Source organism: Pelmatolapia mariae, linkage group LG10_11 (genome assembly GCF_036321145.2).
Source record: "Pelmatolapia mariae isolate MD_Pm_ZW linkage group LG10_11, Pm_UMD_F_2, whole genome shotgun sequence".
Classification (NCBI taxonomy): Eukaryota; Metazoa; Chordata; class Actinopteri; order Cichliformes; family Cichlidae; genus Pelmatolapia; species Pelmatolapia mariae.
Genome location: NC_086236.1, coordinates 18760385 through 18781613, shown reverse-complemented (window position 1 = coordinate 18781613; position 21229 = coordinate 18760385). Strand labels below are relative to the sequence as shown.

Here is a 21229-nt window from a genome sequence, read left to right as displayed (position 1 = left end):
AAGAGATGCTCTATCTTATGCATTTCAACAGGATGGGATTGGATTGGATTAGGCATGGATTTCGCCGTAAAATTAAATTGTGATGAAGCTGAAGGGAAAAAATGCAAGGCTGCATTGAAGAGTGTGAGAGAGAACAGCAGAGGTGAAAACCAAGGGCAGGGAATGTGTTAAAGCTGATGTGACTGTAGTCTAACAGCAGAGAGAGTGTATGGAAGATTAAACAGCTTTGGGTTGGTTATCTGAATGAGATTAAGATTATTTTCTTAGTTGCAGAAGCATTTGAAACCCAGCCACAGAGGCCACAAGCCAGGAAGCTCCTAGTGTCGGTCGGATTGCGCCAGCAAGTTCATTCAACTTAAAATCTGTGCCAACTCAAACATGTGGCACAAGAGAGGTGTTAAAGAAAGGAATGCACATAGGGTGGAGTGGGTGGAGACAAATGTCAAGGGTAATGTGTGAGATAAGGACACCAGCAAGACTGAGAGTGAAGGTTTACAGGAAAGTAGTGAGGCCTGCTATGATGTATGGTTTGGAGACGGTGGAGCAGACACAAACACAGGAGACAGAGCTGAAGATGCTAAGATTTTATTGCGGGAAGGAGAGAGAATAGAGAAGATTAGAAATCAGTAGATCAGCAGGACAGCTCAGGTTGAGATTTGGACATAAAGTTCCAGAGGCAAGGCTGAGATGATTATGTGCAGAGGATATTTTGGAAAAGTGATGTTGAATAAGGAGCTGCCAGGCAGGAAGGAAAGAGGAAGACCACAGAGTAAGTTCATGGATGTAGTGAAGAAGGACATGCTTGGTTTGCGTGACAGAGGAGGATGCTAGAAATAGAGTAAGATGGAGGCAGACGATCCAATGTGGTGACCCCTAAAGGAAGCAGCCAAAAGAGTAAAGTTGCAGAAGCATTTTATGTACTAACAATTGTGCTTAGTTAAGCATTCATAAAGTACTCAGACTGAAGCTGGATGGACACCTGAAACCTGCTGCCTTACAGTTTCTGCCTTTCTTTTTTTGTGAACTATCAGTCACACGCAGGTAAAATCCAACACAAACATTAAACATAATAGTGCTGAAAATCTGTGCAACACCTTTCAGAGAAACCCAGTATTGTTTCCACTTGCGTCTCGCTGCAGGTTCCACCTTCTTGTTTTTCTTATGAACCAGGAAGTTCTTCACAGCCAGAGTTCCTGCTTTCCTGACTGTGCCGTGTGCACAGCTAATCAGAGTGTCAGGCGGATACACACTACTGAGTGTGCCGCTACTCTGCTCATCACTTACAGCAGAGCCTGCCTCCTCTGTGCAGTCTCGGCCCCGATTTGTCTGACGAGAAAAGATTAATGAGTTAGAAATACATGGAATTTACCTATATTTTAATAACATAGGAAAATTGTAACTAACCCAGGCTTGATTGTCTAGCTCCTTCCGGAAATTTTCATAAACTCCCCCCTTGCCTCCTTCGCCTCCTCTTCCGTCAACTCCTCCAGCGCTGCTGCTCCCACTGTCGCTGCCATTAAAAAAACTGCTCTCTGTAGCTGAGTACACTGAAAAAGAGGCAGACATGGCCTTACACCGCCGGGAGAGCAGTTCTCCTTCTCCATCTATCTCAGGGGCAACGCCATCAATCCCACTGTCGCCATACTCGCTCCCCTCGCCTAAAACACCAGAGATGTCCTGTCATCCAGAAAAACAGGGTAGAAACAGATTAGGCATTATTAATGGACGGAGACTGATTTATTTGCACAAAAACAGACAGAGAAGTAACAGTCTCAATCTGCGTAAAACAAAAAGTTAATTCTTTCACACAGACCTGACAGCGTAGGCTGCACAAGCGGTTTCTGAGTTTACTTTTGTTTGTATACATGAGTTGGCAGTTGCATAAGTGCACTTTAATATCCTTTTGTGCTCATTTTTGTATGAATTTCTGATCAAAAAAAGAAGGCTTTCCACTTTGAGTATGGAATTTTTTGTGCTTTCACCAAACTGAGTCTCCCTCTGTTCTTTCTTTTTGTTTCGCTGTGCTGTCAGTCTATTTATATCTAACAACCCCCTCAGCCTGACTAGATGAATTTATAATAAGCACTTAGGGTGATCTGCTATCCAAGGGTGCTTGGGGGTTCCGGGAATGCATTGAAAGAAAAGCTTGGTTCAGTATTTTGGTACTTTTTGTTTAGCAACTTTGTTTTTATCAGTGACGCATGGAAACTGGGGAGGCATGGATATTATTATTTATTCTACTAATTTAGCTTTTATGTTTGCCTGCATGAATGTTACATAAACTTTACTTTCCTCCTCTTACTCTTTGATTTTATCTGTTTTAGTAAGATGACAAAGAAAAATCTCTAGATAAAGTTCAAAGTTCAAAATGTCTTTGTCGTTCAAAACTCAGTATGTGAGCAGAGGATGAAGTCCCACGGTGACTTTCTATCTGACTATCTTTCTGTGTAATCCTCTTCCCAACTGCACAAATATACAAACATGCTTGGATGCTTGGATTTGCAAAGATATGACATGCATATACACCAGTCCAGAGCACACACAGGAAATTCCGCTGGTTGTCAACAACATGTTAATTACTTGATGAACTGGTGTCATGTCTGTGATGCCCCTGAACTTCCTGGACAGCACTGGTAAACAAAGTCCTCTATTATTCTAAGTTTAGAAGTCTGTATTTTTTCCAATACTGGAAAAAATAGAGCAAGAAGACTTTTACCCTTAGTCCTGTTGCATCTGCTTTCAATACTTATCGGTATGTATATTCATGAAATACCTGAGTAGTCTGTGCGCGTCGTCCCTGGAAGGTAGGGCAAGGTGTAGCCGGAATACCGAGCCCAGTCAAGCCTTCAGAAAGGCAGTGTGAGCGTCGGCAGGGGAGCGTGAAAGCTCCATACCCCCCGCCATCATCCTCTGCTGGAGACATCAAACCCTCCTCCACTTCACCGTCTCCGTCGCACTCGGCTTCTCTGCGGTTTTTAATGTAACGGCTCCTTTGCCCCCTGAAGCCCGGACTCTGCTGGCTGCACAGATGGTCCAGAGATGATGCCCTCTCAGTTGAGCCTGGAACACACACACAGGTGGTTATTGCAGAGCACAGTGTGTATTTGTGGGCAAGGTGAGTTCTGATTACTGTCAGGTACTTTCAGTTACCTCTGAAACATTTGACCTTCTCCATATGTGCCTGTGTCCTTCAGTGAATCTCTGTGATTTTTCTTGAGTGATTATGAATCTGTGTGTGTGAGGCAAACCCATACATTATTCTGAATGAGACGACCACCTATGGCAGTGCTTAGACCTTCAGCGGTTGAGTTACCAGGTACCGCCTGCTGTCACACTGAACCCCTGCAGCTCCTGTACAAAACCAGTTAAGCTAACAACCCTGTGATCAGTTGAACTGCTGCAACTGATAGACGGCAGCTAACCTTCAATCAGCAGATTTTCTCAGATCATTTTCTCCCTACTCAGTGAGTGCCTGCAATTTTTCCCACTCCCCTCGCCCTCATCACCTGTTCACTGAATCAAATCAACAGCTATGAACATGTTCCCCAGAACTTTTTTCCCCCCCACTTATTAGCCATCACCAGTGTAGCTGTCGTTATTTTTAGACAGCTACATCGTCTTGTCTTTTTCTTCTATTTGTTGTTTTTTTAAATAATACAAATAGAAATCTTGAAATATATTTTAATTCTATTGTATCAGAAAATATGTCGGTGAAGACTTCAAGTCATCAAATAAAAGCATAGGCCCCACATATCCTGTCACTAATGATGTCTACATTTCTGAATGTGTGCATGAGAAAACTAGACATGCTTTCTGCAGGTTTATACAATCTACCGGTAAATATGATGCTTTTGCTTCTGTGTACTTTTTCACCTGTGCTGCCTTTGCTGCCTCTAGGGCATCTAAACTGCCCCTCCTCCTCTTCTCCTCCATCGACCATCTCCTCTGTGCTGGTCAGATGCTCCTGGCTGAGGTCAGACATAGAAAACTCCAAGCTGTCTTCTCTCCACATGTCTGCTGACTTTGATCGCTTCTTTTTATTACTTGCTCCCTCTCGGGGTCCTTCAGTCATTTCCTGCAGGAACCTTTCCTCTCCAATAGTGTCCCCTTCCCCCGTTGAGTCCTCTCCTCCATCCTGGGCAACGGTGTCTGCCTCTGAGGTTTCGGGAGTCGGTGTGGCCAAGGGGTCATCATCGTGCTGATAGGACTCCGGCCTCATTGTCATAGCGACACGCTGGGTCCAGTGAGGGTTGATGCCAAATTTGTCAAACTCATCTGCTGCATTGAAAAGCTCTAGTCCGTTCTCTACCAAGGACTGAGGGATGCTCGGGGTGCTGGAGGAACGGGTTGAGGCTTCAGAGTTTCTGTGATTCTGCTTCACTGAGGAAGAGTGCCTCGAACGGCGGTTGATTTGCTGCTTGTTGGAGATACGGAGTGAGCGGGTCGTGTGCTTACGGGAGAGATGTCCCGGCACATCACCATGGATACTACTCTCTCCATTTTGACTCTCCACGTTTCCCATGATTCAACTGTGGATCAAGTAATAAAGTTTGCATATTACGCAATTTAGACAACTTCTTCTTAAAAGATCAGAAACCAGATACAAAAGTAGTTTAAAATTATTCCGTAATGTCTGCCACATCATACGGTATAAGATAATATATTTGCATCTTTACTTTTATGCACAAAGTTTATGAATCACAGAAAGTCATTAACACACACAAATTGCATAAATGGGAGCTGGTGTCCTATCTAATGGTGAGTGAACAGTGTCAAATTCACAAGTAGCAGCACAGATTTTAGACAACACACATATCTGCCATCTGTTGTACATGGATGACTTGCTTTGTGGAGATCAAAGAAAGAAGAAAGAGTTTGAAATAAATAAGAAAATTAAAAAAGATTAAAAATTAAAATTAATCTGTCCTTTCTGTTAACCCTAGAACACTATCGCTGGGTGATTTTCACCCGAGCAAATACATTTACATGATTTCTCTCTCCTGCAGCTGTTAGTGTGTCGAGGAGATTGTGCCTTCACCAGGGAAGTCTCAAATGTCCCAGGAATGGGTGTATCAAAGACCAGCTTTCCAGCATCATTTTTTTTTTTTTTAGGAATTTTTTGTTCTTGAATTCCAGATCTTTCTGTAATTTTGGAGCATTATTTTAGCATCCCCCCATGACACTTTTTTTCATTTTGTTAGACATGGCACAGTTGAAAGTAAAAGCTGACCACTCTGATTTGTCATGTGTTTGATATATTTTGATGACAAGTACTTTTTGTTGGTCATATTATATCGGGTACAAATCACCCGGCATTAGTGATTGTGTTACTATTTATAGCGATAGTGTTCTAGGGTTAAGGGAGGCATCTGGCCTTAAGATTTCATTAGTAGCCTTAAAATGTGTTCATTTCAACTACAAAAACTGTCAAATACTCAAAGCAGGTGCCAGACCCTTGGTCAGATATTCTGTACTAGAATATCTATCTATGTAAGGTCAGTCGATTTTGATGAAAGAAAAGAAGAAAAATAACCTCACAACTGGCAAAAGTAGTGGTTTAGATATACAACTTGTTTCTGAATCAATATTAAATTGAAAAATCTGTCGTTTAATTGCAATGTCAAAACATTTAAACAAATATTCCTTGTGTGCCATACTTCTAAAAGTAAAAAGGTTTGAACCAGCCCTATGCAAGATTTAAATTGCTGGTAATGAGGTCCATTAGTGTGCTGCATGAGAGGTTTGATGGCACATTAAAACTTATGGCTCAAAAGTATCAGTGGTCTCATTTGATTTGCACAGCATGCTTGGATCTGCTTTTCCATTTTATCCCAGCCTGCTGTTCATAATGCATCAAAATCTTCTTTGCTTGTCTAAGTGCCTATAAAATCTTCAAAAAAATTAAATAGCTATAGTTATAAATCTCTCAACTCTGACTAATTTAAGTGTTCTGCCAGTGCACTTTTGAACTCCAACACAAATGCACTGCAGCGCCTTTTCTCCCTGAGCAGTGTTCAAATTATGCACTAGCTATATTCCCAACACAGAGAATCAAAACAATCAAAGAAATCACTTTAGAGCTGCGTTATTTTCATCATGAAGTTATCTCAGCAGCCCACTTCACCTCAAGCTCTCTGTTACACAAGCACATGGAAGTGCTGAGTCAAAGGCTGTCGGATCAGTTTGTCCTCAGAGAGTCACACATCGTCAAACCCACACCATCAGGTTCTCAGTGTGGGCTCAAACTGCAAAGACACTGGTGAAAAAATCTGCCTTAAAAAGTAGTTGTTTTTTGCTTGTGTTCAGTCTATCAGTCCTTAAAAAACGATTATTTCTGGAGATTTGTGCATCATTAAAGTGTGAAAACTGTAGTTACCGATGATTAAGCAGCCACATCACCAGCTTCCCCGCATCAGAGCGTTGCGATCCTTTACCAGCTCCATAATCCTCCACACATCCTCATACGGTGGTGTCAGTCTGCCCTGAGAGAAACAAGGAGAGAGAGAGAGCGCTTTAGCAGTGCTCTCACAACTTCAAAGTGACCTGATGTGTCAAACGCACACAGAGAAGAAGTGAGAAGACAAGAAGAGGAAGGTACTTCTAAAAGTAGAAGGAAGGAGTACCTGCCCAGTATGTCACATAAAGCTGGTCAAGTAAAGCTGAAAAGGCAGCTGTGAAGAGTGCAATATAAGACGGTCTGTAGAATATGAATGTGGATGATGAAAGGGAATAAATCACAATGGTTTTTAAGATAATGCAGTTTGACTTAAAAAAAAAGGCAGAGAAACAAGAAATAATCAAATGCACACATATAAACAGCTCATCAGAAACAAAGAAAAGACGTATTGTCTGAGCCTGAAGGGTTTTTTTTGGGGGGGAAGGGAAGGGGGGACTCACAAACAACCACAATTTCTTCTAACTCTACCCTGAAACTCACTGCCCACCAAATCCACGCAGACGTGTACCGGCGTGTGCACAAAACATTTTGGGAAACACCCCCTATTTCGCTGCAGACAAAGAGAAGCGCACACACATACACACCATCAGCAAAATGACAGAAGATGAAAGAAGCTATGGGAACAATTTTGTGCTTAAGACTCAATTAAATGATCCATGCCAACACGACCTAATTTTCTCTAATACCAGCCCTGAGCTGCTTAGAGTAGACCGAGATTTCCATAATGTGCTATGTATAGTGTGAAGGAATGCAAGAGCAAACATGCTTGCTGTTGTGAACATTTGCCCAGTAGTTAGTCTGCCCTCGTGTTGCCATGAACAACAATATACTTTCAAAGCATATGGCCACTAGCGCACTGTTTGGAGCATCTGTTTGGAGATACCACATCTGGTGAGTCACCTGTTTTTCGAATGCAAAAGCATCAATTTTTCCCCCGAGGTCTATGTTGCAGATTTAAGTAAAATCTTAATTTTACTACACTTTGACTGCAGCTGCTATTTTTTTCTGTTAGTGTTATTGTTCTATATACAGTAATCTTTTTTTTTTTAAATTCTCTGGGGCACAAAAACAATAAGTCAACCGTGTTACAATTCTGAGAAATGACACAGAAATGAGTTAAAATAACAAGAAGTAAACAGGACAATAAGAGAAGTGAAGGCATCTGATCAGAAACCTGATGGAAACTACAAAGAGGATTTTCAACTCTGACACCACAACACCATGTGTGCAAACGCATCCGAGATAGGCTAGTGCAGCGCATCCCAACCCCAGCTGTGGGAAGCAGTTGCATAAGCTGAACTTGACCCTGATACAGCTCTCCTGCCTCTCATCCAGTCCTTTATATCTTATCTCTCCTACACCCTCTGTCCCACTGAGGCCAACCCACATGCTGCCCCCCACCCACCTTAACAAAAAATAGGCTGAATATTCATTTTGGGCTTATGGCTCCTCTGCTGGTTCATTTTTAGCAATTACTGTAAAAACAGGACTTCATTGTCTTAGCTGGAGTGATTTATAGATAGATAAACAAGTGGAGTAAACGCAAATCACTAACACACAAAAACACTGATGACCCCTTCACTGAATTTACATCATTTTTGCAAACCCATATATTCTATAACATACAGTCTAAGTCGGGAAGGTGCAAAACACACACACAAACGCACAGGGGTCAAACAAACAACACAATCCTGAGTGACAAAACACGGGGGAAATCAAACCACTGCCTTTCCTCTGGCAGTGTACAGTCTAAAATGTTTAGTCTCTTCATTTTTCCTCTTCCCGGTGCCCCCCAGCAAGGCACCGCAGAGGCAGAGGGAGAAGGGTAACAAGGAGAGGAGGGAGAGCTCTCTGTTAAACCCCTGTAGAGCTGAGAGGTGAGGCGAGGCTGGAGGCGAAACGCATGAAGAGGAGTGGGGGGAGTCGAGTCTGGTACAGACAGAGAGGGAGGAAAAAAAAATACTGGGGTGCTCCGCTATGAAAAGAAGTTTGATAGGGAAAAGTGAGAAAATGGGAAGGAGGAAGAAATAAAGACGGCGTGAGAGGGAGAGATAAAGACAGAGAAATTGGGGGGTCCTATTGTTGCTGAGCTTTAAGTGGATAAGTAGACATGTGCTCAGTCTGCCTCTCTTCAGGCTTAATTGAGGGAGCCGAGACAAAAGGGGAAACATAATTATTCGCTCTCTTTCTCTCAGCCTCTCATTCTCGCAGTATATTAACGCATCGGGAGAGTGTATTACCACGGCGCACCGTGCAACAGCCGCCAAAGCATCATTACCATGCACACATGCCCACCCCCAATCAAGCACACACATGCACGCACACACACACACACACACACACACATACAGAGGGGACAAAGAAAGAAAACTGAAGACAACAAAATTCCATATTTAATATCCACAACTGAAGATAAAAAAGGTAAGTATTGTCTAAATATGTCACAAACAACAGCACTCACATCTGTCTGACTACAAACCACACAAGGCTGAGGATTACTGGGACTGGAGGCTTCTTTTACCTGCGTTGCCGATAACAGCTCTCTACTGGAGCTGTCACATTCATTGTGCCACATTGTGACTGTTGCATTAGTCAGTTGCTCAACACCTATAGGCCCGTACATCTATCACCTAACGCATGAACATAGTTTGCTGTGGCACACGGCGGAGTACTGTGGAATAAAGGCAGGCGCACACTTTCAGTCAGACACACCTGCAGGATCCCAAGAGAAATGAGAGCTGGTTTTTCCGAGTCACAGCATGCACTCACACTTTTTGGAAAAATACCAAAGGCCTGTCAGAACACACTCAAAGGAGACACACCCTACTCTCCCCTGCCAATCTTTTCATCTCTGCACCTGTCTCACAGCACCGCCCTACGTGACACACAGCTCAGCTCAGCAGAGGCAAACTGTATGTGATGCTGATGTGGCTCTACACTGTACAGCAACTGAAGCCAAACAAAACATGTCACTTGTTGTCTTTCATCTCGTCACTGTGTTGACTGTATTCTGGAAAAGGATGTTGCAACCAGACACTGATTTTTCATAAGTGAATCATTGAGCACTTACTGTTAAAGACAACAACTCATCACAACATCATAGTATTTTACAAATTTACTTCTATGGTGGAGATGAAACTACCCCTGATCATTAATTTGTGCAGATCTATCTTTTAGTCAACTATTACTGATTATTCGCATTGTATCACACATCAGGAGCACACAGTGATGAAATTAAAAATTTTCCTGAGAGTTCCACACTACTTTAGAGTGAGAAAATATATTTTTTGGATTTTAAAATAACATCATAATCCAAAGTTATTAAGTCTAAAAGACCAAACAGTCCCTGTCAGCACTCGCTTTTGGGCCACTTTAAAGCTCTTAAGGACACTCTTTAGATGTGCTTCATCCAAAAACCTAAAAAATTATGCTTAAAAAAGAAGATCAAAAGAAATAACTCCAATCTCTGCTAAAGACTGCAACAGGGACTACTCTAAACATTGCTGAAACCAGAAAAGCTCCCAGCTTGACTGACCTTTCATCGCATCTCCAAACTACAACACCCCCCACGAAGCTCTAAAACACATGACGTAATTACTGGAATCACCCTTCCCTGAGGCCTTTCTCCTGCACCTCTCACATTCTTTGAATTGTTACCATTTCTCCTCCCACTTGGCGGAGTGAGGTTTTATGCTTACTCTGGGGAGTTTAAAAAAAAAAAGGAATTACTATTGGAGGAAAATTCAATCCAAAAACAAGTCCAGACAGACTGCCATGGGAATGTGACAACAAGACAACAAAATGCTCCTCTTTTTTTCCATGCACACCTGCACACACCACATGTTAGCAAGTCCGCCAAAATATGAGCATGATTGGGTGCAGGAAGCCTCTTGGTCCAAATGAATAAGAATCACTGCGGTTATTCACAAGTATGCATCTGTTTGCAAACATAGGTGGGCACATTGTTCACATTTGAGGAAGAACCACGTCTATCTAATGCCAAGACAAGAGTCAGATATGCTTTTGAAAATATACCATTGTTGAGACGGTAGTGCACGCTCCGCCGCACTCCCACAGTTCTTTTGAGACAGGACTGCCTGAGACATCACCAGCAGAATTCCCTGGAAGAGGGAGATTAGCTTCTATTCATCCTTCCGGGATCTGACAAGGCACGCGCCCCAATTCTAAGCTTAAACACACATGCAGATACACAAACAGTGTGTGGCTGCAAGCACGAGTCTCGACTCCTTAAATCAAACATTAATTTCTTTTAACTGGCGAGGGACAAATGATAATTCCTTCCTGAAGAGGGCTTTCATTTTGAGGCCACAGAAGCAAAACGCAGAGATGACAGAACAAAGTGGAGTGGAAGGATATGAGATGATTGTTATTCATTCACTATGTTCCCCACTGCTTGTCATCCTCTAACACAGAAGTGGAGAAAATTAGACCGGGTTTTATTTTAGCAGTAACAAAACAATTCCTTAAAAAATGTTTTTGGAAAGCTAGAAAAAAATGTAGCACAGATTGGCAATATGACGTAAAAGACTTGAGATTTGGGGTCAGTGTGGCAACTGAGGATCATGTTTAAAAAAAAAAGATAAAGGCTAGTGGAATTCACTGTCAGCCAATTCACTCTGCTTGGCTCCTCAAGTGTCACTAACCTCGTTAAATACGCTCCTCTGGCTTTCTAAGAGCTTACGCTATATGCTCCTTAACTCAGATTTCAGCTGACTGTCTCTGCAGCAGGGTGCAGTCAGGGATTACCATATTTTAAAGAAGATTTTCTTCTACCTCCCGCTCTCCATTGAGCGAGGAGCCCGAGAGAGTCAATGAAAGTGTGTAGATTTTGATGCTCTGCTCAGTAGCTACTGCTACAACCTCAACTATCAGGAGTCGCTGCATGAATTCAAAGTCAGGAAACCCCACAATTTAACCTCCATTACAATGCAAGGCTTTTACACTAGAAGATCAAGATATCTCTGTATTACATCCAACTCGGACTCTTGTTGTAGGTTAATATGTGACATGATAAGGTCAAAACCACATGTTGTAGTGGACTGACTGGCACGTGAAAAACTACAGTGTGCGGTTTGTTAAATATTAATAAATCATCCCCTTTTTTGCCATTCCTCAATCAACGCTCACTCGTCCTTCCTGATGAGATGATGATTGCGCAGACAATCGGTTCGCAGTCATCAAAACCAATCAACTGAATATTCATGTGGTGATTTTCTGTTTCAAATATGTGAGAAGGAGTAAAAGAAATGGGCGTGAAAACATGTTGGAGGAAGATGAGTGTAAAAAGAAGGAGAAAAAGATGAAAAAAGAATGACGGATTAAACTAAAAATTGGAGTCAAGACGAGGCAAAACTACAACTAATCTGTTACTATTTTTAATCAAGTACAGTACTATACAAATGTCTCAAATATTATGCTTCCAAGGAGCATGACTTCCAAATAATTTTAAAAGAAGTTCTTGGATAATAGTTCTCCAGTCTTTCTGTAGGTCTTTCACAGTTTGAATCTTTTGGCAATCACTAATTTTCAGTTTCATTGTCTTTGTTTGTTTGTTAAGCCATTTAACACTTATCTATGAATCAAAAATGGAACCTAACTCAAGGGATCACCAGATACAACAGACAACAGCAAAGAACCTTTTTTGAAATTGACCCTCTAGGCAATTTGTTACTACCAGCCTGTTGCAGAAACATGCAATTTATTCCCATTTCTTTTGTTGAATCTCCAAAAAATAGCAACGATAACACAGGATGACAGGCATAAAATAGTATTTTTGTATCCAGGTGAATCCCAAAGAGCTGTTAGACAGACCCATACGGAAAAGAAATAGTAAAAACTTATAAAAGACTTGCATAAGATGTGGCCTACTTCATATAGTGACTCATATAAGGCTTATATGATTTACTCATGAAAGTGGCCACTTTCTCATTACTTTCATATATTGTTTTAGTAAGTATCCAAAACATACAAGTTTCATTTATATAATTTTTCAAGGGATCTTATATCTGTTTTCACTCTTGTATGCTTTTCATACAAGTTTCACACGAGACAGATACAAACTTTATAAGATTTATATATATATCTTTTCCATATGGGGAAGACAGAAGAAGACATGGCAAGCCTAAAATATTATCTCCAGATAAAAAGTCAAGACCTTCAGAAACTGGGGGGGAAAATCCACTAAACACCTGACTCAGGACCTGAGAGATGCACCGTGCCCTTCAGCTGATTCATCTACAGTTTGCCAAAGCCTCATCAGAAACAGTCTCAGTCCAAGGATAGCTGTCAAGAATACATTTTTAACTTGGAAAAGACACCAGAACTTGGCTGAAAACAACAGGAATTACAGAGTGATAAATTCAAATGTCTGGGTTCAAATCATCAGCGATATGAACAGGAAAGGTCAGGAGAGAGGTACAACAGTGACTATCTACAGCTATCTGCAACATGGATGCTCTGTCATGGTTTGAGGCTGCGTTTTAGTCAGTGGTGTTGTCAAAACTGACTTGAATTGAAATTACTAACACATGCAATACCATCTGCAAAGCATCTGATTGGCAGCACTTTTATGTTTCAGTATGTTAATGATCCCAAACACACTGCCAATACAGTAAAAGCATAAATATCAGTCATGGCCTCCCAAGAGCTCGGACCTTACCATTAATCAAACAGTGTGGGAAATTTTCATCTTGACAGAGAACAAAAAAAAGGCAGCGAACATACAGATAATAGCTTTGAATATCCTTTAAGAAGCCTGGAAAACTATTCCTGAAATTACAAGAAAGCTTGCCTAAAAGGGTTCAAACTGTGTTGACGGATAAAGTCTGAACTGATCACCTCACCAAGGTTAAAAAAAAAAATCATGGCCAAATCCAAACAATCTTTATATTAGCATCTTCAGAAATGTAAGTCAAACCCCGACACTGCCACGAAGTCACACACTGACATATATCAACAGTCAAAGACAACCACAAAGTGCTTTCAATGGAGCCAAATTGGCGGGTAATGCTTCTGTTGTGCTCTGTGCTGGCTGAAGGGACGGTGAAAAAACAGAGCGGATGAGTGGGTGTGAGAGAGGGATAAGAGGGTTTTAGGCAAAGGTAGACTGATTGAGGTGGGAGGTTGAGACAGGGGGATGAGACGAGAGAGGCAAGAGAGTCTGAAAAAAAGATGATGATGGTGGTGAGAGGGGGATGAGAGGCTGTTAATGCGGCGGGGAGCTGGTGGAATCGAGTGTTGGACCACAGGTAGACAGATGAGAATGATGTGTGCTGAGGCGGAAGGAGACACGAGAGGTAAAGAGGTGTAGTGGTGCTGATAGGTCCTGAGGGGCTGATAGAGATGGATGTTGTGTCAGTTCAAAGTAGGCCAGATGTGAACAGACCTGATTTGTTGTCAGTAATGACATGACTGCAAGACTATCTGAAAAGAGAGCCATTGAAGAGGCCATTGTGTGTGTTACAGTGAGTTAGGAGGTGACCAAACCACTGTCTCTAAAAATGATGGGAGCAATTTTTCCAGGAAAACTGGTAGTTTGCTACTGTTTTGATGAGAAAGCTCAAATATGTTTGCAGTCTTTAATTATCTTTCAAAATAAAATTTGCTTGCAGAAAATGGGAGTTATGCACATTATCCAAAAAAACTGTGATTAAGGTGCTAATATTGTAAAAAAAAAAAACAAAAAAACAACAACAACAACAAAAAAAAAACAACTAATATTACTAATAAAATATATACAAACTGAGATTATCCACATTGATGTAATTCTTTGACTGAGTTGTTTACACAGGACTTATAGGATCCAGTCTTTCTAACAAATACGAGTTTACAAGATCTGCTTGAAAATGGCTATTAACCCAGATATGTAAATGGACTTCCACGCCTGAGCTCAGTGGGGAAAAAAAACAGCAGGATTAATCTTTAATTATTACAACTATACCAGTACAAGTTTACTCATATTATTGAAAAACAATGCCAGTAATGCCAAGAGAGTTAATAATACGCAAAGCAACACTGTTATCACTTAATTAAGATTACTGCTAAAGCTATAGTACTACCCTAATCATTACCAGAAAGAAAGAGCGAGGCTTTGGCACAACAACAAACTAGGTAAGGTGTAGACTAGTGGGTACTGTGGGAGCACGAGAAAGCGAAAATTAAAAATTAAGGGAAGAGACGGTATTGAGACAAAGGTGGGGAAAAACATCAAAGTATAAACCTGTCAGAGGTAATGTAATGAAATATGTTAGCAGCAGAGGAATGGGCAGCACAGAGTGAGGCCTGAGGGAGTTGGGGGAGGGGAACAGCAGGATTTGGAAGGGGAAGTTATCTTAATGCATCCGTGCACCTGAGTCAATAGCAAGGATAGCAAACAAAGTTTAGCTTGAAGGAGACACAGGAGACAATGTGTTGCAGCGAGGGACAGGGGTAAGAAATGCTCAGGAAGAATGTGACAGGCAAACATCGGCTCACTGTGCCGGCTCTCGGGTCAACACAGGTCACAAACCACCAAAAACAATACAGTATAGTTCTGGGAAACTTAAACCTATACACTGTTCAAAGGAATTAGAAGACGAGATCATTCAAAATAACATGAAAATAAAAACACAAAACTATGGCAGTAGCTGAAAATATAAGCTGGAATTTCAAGGCTAGGTTTGCAACACACATACTATAATTTTCAATATGATCTCATTTGTTTATCTCAGTTAACTCAAGACAAACTGTGGTCTCTTTCTCCATTTGTTCATCTCATGCAGAAACAGAAACACAACTTGCGTGGCAGTAAGGTGTGAAGAATTCAGAGAATGACACAGGGGACCGACGCCCAGTTCTGCAAATTTCACCAGCTGAAAACCACACACACCAGTAATTCTAGCAGACAATAGGTCAGTTTCCCACACACGGGAAGACTAAAATAAGTCTAGGGTTGAAACTAATGGTTATATGCACGACTGAGTCATCTTTCTTTTTTCTGATTATCAGTTCTAAAACCTGTCATAAACATCATAAAGACTAGTAAACCACAGTGGGCTTGTTAGAACACGGATCCTCACATTACTATACCCTGATTCGAGCCAATGGGGATGAGATATCTTGTGGCAAACACAACACTGTTGTTGAGACGAGGATATCAACGGCATGTCAGTTACGGGGCATCTCTTTGGAGGATGGGGTTGGATCTAGGTCAATGGGTCCATTTCCTTGGAGTTGATCTCTTGTGCAGGCTAAAGCTAGGGGGTTATTGTTTGGACTTTGAGTGGCTACAGTGAATAGATCCTCCTCTGTCAGTGCATTAGTGACCTGTAAAAGCTCCACACGACCGACATCTGAGTGCCAGCCTGAGGGGAGAACAACAAAGACAACCTGACATCACGCAGGCACATATGCACACACGTTCACGTGCCTAAAAGCTAACACACCACAGGACAATAACAAAATCACTCAATATGAAAGAGACCTCATAAAGGACTCACCACAGCTTTTTCTTTTTTTACTACAAAGAAACTCACTCCATAGAACAAAGAAAAGTCATGCAGCTTTGCCTGTAAGCCCTTGCTTTTGTCATTCTCACACACACACATCATACTGTACATACACGTACATATTTGCACACACTTACAAATGCACACACAGGCTTTTCAGACCGCCTTGCAATATCCCACTGCATCACTTCCAGGTCAACAGGCAGGGACAGGGACGTAAAGTGCGACTGTGTGATGAGAACTGAGTCGCCTGCCAGCTCTTATGAGGGGGTTGAGGAGAACGATGGGGCCGAAGAAGGAATAAAGAGAAGAGACAATAGCTAAGTGGCCTGTTTCCTGTGCTTTAATTATACAGCCAGTGAGTGTGAAGTTAGACAGAGAAACAGATTCCAAACAGGAGAGTAAAGATTTCCAATCAGAGATAAAAAAACAAAAAAAAAAAAGATTCCAGGAAGGCCAAATCTCCTAGTGCAAACAAAGCATAAACACAGTCATTGAAAAAGTTCTCTGCACTGCCGCAGTAATACTAGCTCTAAATCCCTACTCAGCACTTCACACACACACACGTGCATTTCCTCTCTCGCACTCTGAAGTCTTTTAAAGCATTTTCCTGTTCAGGTTATCTCAAAGCAAAGCTTCCTTTTTCCATGAAACCACACACTTTGAAACTATATTCTTTAGAAGGACAGGTATAATCTCACACTGCACACATCCTGTGGAGACTGATCGCAAAGTATACCAAATTATACATATTATGAATTGAGGGTGCCCTAGAAAATAAAATCTAACAGCTAAAATGCATTCACACAAACGCAAATGTGTTTCAACCTCCTCAGCTGGTATCCAGAGCTGATGTGTGGGCTGGAACACCACACTGATCAGAGATAATGGGCAGACATGACAAGGGTGGTAATGCTGTCAGACAGAGAGTAAGGATTGAAATATTTCATGATGGAGCAAGAGACGGAAAGAGGGACACAAAGAGAAAATAAAGCATGGGAGAATGAGGGAGGGAGTAAAGGAAGGAAGGAAGGAGGAAACTCCCAATTCATCAGCAGACAGAACAGACAAAAGGGAGGAAATGATGAGGGCACATGCCAGCTCATGTCAACTGTGAGACACCCCTCCCCTGCTTAGACCCCCTTTACAAATTAGAGGCATCCCTTCTGCTTTTTTTACTTCTCATCAGGGGGTTAATGTTAAGGAGTCTGGGACAATGTTCTCCACCTGATCTGCAGTCTTTAGGTAACAACAAAGTAGTCCTGCTCAACCAGACTAGTGACATTTCATAATGGAAAAGCAAAGACGTTAGTATGACATAATCACGCATAGTCACATATGCATTTCATAATTTCCAAATATTTCACAAGTGCCCAGAAACATCCAGATGTGTAAGCAGTATATGTGATATCCAAATGATTTCCAACCTATTCAACTTTAATAGGGAGACATGTGTGACCCATCAACCCCCACTGCACGGTTTATGACATTACGAGATTTTATTAGAATCATTTTTATTAAATACAACTGAGGAAGTTAAATTATCCAGAAAGAAGAGCTGGGGGAGTATTTGAAAAATGTATCTTTTCTTTTGTTTTTTTGCAGCATAAACATATTTTCCCCTGTTCTGTAACTCATCTTACTAACCCACAGATTCATCTCATCCACTTGATCTTGACCCGCTCAGTTTCAGAGCTACGGCCTTTTTTGTTACAATCTGCATTGCAAAGGGATTCCCTCTGCTTTTGCGTGTAGCCAGAACTGAACCAGCAGCGTAATTAGAGAAACTCAGTGAAGCCAGAGAAGAGAGAGGAAAAAAAAAACATTTTAACTTCCCCCCACCCTCAGCTGTCAGTTTTCTCTTGCTTTTCCCAAAACAGACTTCAGCGATATTTCTCTTCTCACTGGGCTCCAAATGACGGCAACAGACAGTGAGAAACATGAACACACACACACACGTAGAAGACACACACAGAGAACCCAGAGGCGCACACTGAAACACAAACATTTAAACAGCTTGATTGCATGTGGGGATGGTGGTGGGGTTGGTGGGGGGGTTGGTGGGGAAGAGCATAAGCCCCACATTTGTTTAACAGCAGAAATGAGTGGACCACAGAGGAAGAGGGATAAAAGGTAAATTTAGAAAATAAGACACATATAAAGACCGTGTGTTATATCTTTCATTATTAGAAGTATTCACTGCAGTAGACAACAATGTGAGAATATCTGCACAAACCGTTGTCGTTTTTCTTGTCAATGATGAAGAAAAATACTACATTTGTTATTTAATGTATGCAGGAAACTGAACTTTACATGAAGAGATCAGAGTATATAGTTGATTTGGTGACTCTTATTTAATACACTAATTATATCTATGTATCAGCGCATTTATAAAGAATATGTATTAATGTCGTCACGTGAGATGGACTACATCTGAAAGCAAATTCTCTTCCCCCAAAGGAAACTCTTCATTGTTAAGTTAACTTGTTTTGTGATTAAGACCTATCCAAGCTGTCGGTAAATTCAATGTTCTCTCTGAACTGAGCATATACAGGCCTTAAAAGTGAGCTGATAGAGCATGAGAGCAAGTGTATCAATCTGGGTCAGTATGTACACCTTAACAAACAGACACACACTCACCAACCCAGAGGGTTCACTTAACAAAGTCCCATCCCCCCTTCATGCTCACACACATTATTAGCCTACAGTATACACAGCACCGTGTGGTTGTGTGGATGTGCACATATTTGTCCCCCGCACACGCTTGCGTACACAGTAAATGGACACAAAAAAAACCTGAATGGGATAATGGCTCCCTCCCTCCTCTTTTCGGTGCCCCCAGCTTTTGCAAAGTCTGTCATTTTTGTAAATAAATAAATAAATATATATATAAACAAAAGTGTGCGCACATATACGCGCTTACACTCATGCGCACGCAAACACACACACACACCAGTTTTTATCTGTCACTGTAAATCCTTTCACGGATCGCTTCCTCAAAACACCCTGCCAATATTCAACTTCCTCATCGCAACTGAGGCATTGAATTGTGGCAAGAAGGCAAGACAGATAAGGTGAAGAAAACACAAGAAAGCGACACAGAGAAAGAGATCTGGTTTAACAGTCATCAGAAAAAAGAAAGAAAAGCAAATATTAACAGAACGAACACAGTTTTTCACCAAGTTACAAGGCAGAGCGGGCAAATTGATTTGCTGTAGAGCTCTTTGTTTTACAGTTTGACTCAAAAATGTGCTGTGACAGCTCTTATCGGGATTCTGTGGAAGAGAGGCGTGTAACAGTCTCTTTAAAAGTTTGGCTACTGAGCTGTTATGATTTGACTTTATATAACAGGGATATCTTTTGGGGTAAGCCCTTTGCTTGGCTTATCAAACAACCACACCAATATCAAACCATCTACTGTAAATACTGCTGATAGGCAGTGAGGCGTTTGCTTTCCCTATTAGGTCCCAAAACAACAAAATGACAGTAAAATGAAAGGATTCCTCACATGGTCTCTGCTGAGTAGATAATTGGTGTTGAGAAAAATCTCAAGCCAACCACCAAAGGTTTTTTTTTCTTTCCCAGCAAAGAAGAGGGATTTCAAGGGTGGAGGAAAGGACAGCAGAGACTACTTGCCCTTTGATCCGCTGTAATTTTTTTGCTGTCTGGATCCTGGCACAGCTGAGACCTCGAATACACACACGTTTGAGTGACAGATGCTAAATATGTCTGCAGTGTTCAGTAGGAAATGACAGTGGATATTTGCAGAATCCCCACCACTGTTTCTGTATTTCCCTTACTTTACAATGTTTCCCTACTTTTTTATCATGTATTGCTGCCTACTGCAACTCTGCTAAGTCTTCTGTACCAATCTGCCTTTAACTGCTGTTCCCTCAAGACTTTCAGTAGCTCTAAAGTCTCCCTCTTTGTCAGTCTCATCCTCCGCTTCACTCTTTTGCTTTTTCTTTTCTCCTCTCTCAGGCTGATGTCTTTATCCAAAATTATCAGTGAATCTGTCTTTCTACATCTTCCATTGTGAACCTTTGATGGTATAACCAGAAATGTCGAGGACTGAGTGCTTTTTATGCTTCTTCACAGAGCAGAGGCTAACAAGCTTCTGACAGGCCATAATTACTGAAAGCAGCACTTGATCTTTTGATCTTGAAATGAGAGTAATCACACTTTTATCTCAAGTAATTTCATAACTCTGCATATCAGATCTGTTACAGTATGTGAACGCACACAACCAAACACATGCGCTGGATATAACACGCCTCACTGTGTTTCCCCTACTCTTAGAGAACAAACGCCACAGCTCAAAGGGCACTGCCAGGTGCTGTGGGTTCAGAGGGCTGTTAAGGTATTTTATCATCATTAAATTAGCACCACTGGGAAACTAGGCAAAGTCCCAACACAGAGAATTAATGATTGATAAGCTCCTTTCATCGTCACACATAAAATGGCCATGCAGGATTAGCATTTAACCAAAATGGGCTTTCTGTGCAATTCTCATGTATTTATTTCAATTTGTGTGTGACAAGAAGTGTAAGAGAACCTAAAGAGCGGAAGAAAGAAAAAGGCATCCCCCAAACAGTAACAGAGCCTCTACTGTACTAGCAAAGAAGAGTAGTCACACCATGTGTGGGACTGCACAGCATATCTTAACACACATGTTGGTGTAGCACATATACACATACACACAGGTATGCCACAAATCGTATACTCTATGAAGACGCACACGTGCTACACACAGTTAGTAACTTATCTAATCGCACAGTCACCATAGGCAACAGTTTCTACCTCTCACAAAGCTCACCAAACGTCCTCAAAACAAGAAACAGCTCTCTTTACCTTTACTTAATAGGTCCCCGTGCGTGTTACAGTTAATCCCCTGAACTGGTAAAAACACAGCCTGTGTGCGTCCTCTTCAAGAATTAAAAAGAGGGAAATCCTTGCATCAGTGAAACGTCTCCCGGACTCCAGCGCAGCTTTTACGCACACACAGACACATTAGAGCGCATACTCGAATACTTGCTGTCTTTTTGCGTGCCTACACCAGACTGAAGGCTTAGTGGAGGGTGTGTGTGTACTGAGTGTAAGCCCGCCCCTTTTTTTCTGGTTTCCCCTTTTCTCTCTCCCACATGCGCTCCAACCCAGCCCTCCTTCTCCCCTCTCTCATCTCCAGCTCACTCGCTCTTTCTCTCGCTCCAATTTCGCCTCCTCTGGCTTGCCAATTGACTGCCAGCGTGTATGCTGGGTCTGTGCC

The 21229-nt window shown here is 41.6% G+C and overlaps 1 protein-coding gene across 1 annotated transcript in view; it reads right to left on the bottom strand.

Moving 5' to 3' along the window:
• The window catches only part of LOC134637210 (rho guanine nucleotide exchange factor TIAM1-like), a 52269-nt gene extending 31240 nt beyond the window's left edge, over positions 1–21029 (bottom strand). The window contains exons 1-6 of the mRNA XM_063487574.1: positions 20815–21029; positions 6377–6482; positions 3874–4529; positions 2774–3060; positions 1405–1677; positions 1095–1326 (exon numbers count right to left, since the gene is read on the bottom strand). Coding sequence (XP_063343644.1) covers positions 1095–1326; positions 1405–1677; positions 2774–3060; positions 3874–4522 — 1441 coding nt within the window. The 5' untranslated portion in view covers positions 4523–4529; positions 6377–6482; positions 20815–21029. The remainder of the gene's footprint in view (positions 1–1094; positions 1327–1404; positions 1678–2773; positions 3061–3873; positions 4530–6376; positions 6483–20814) is intronic.
• Between the last annotated feature and the right edge of the window lie 200 nt (positions 21030–21229).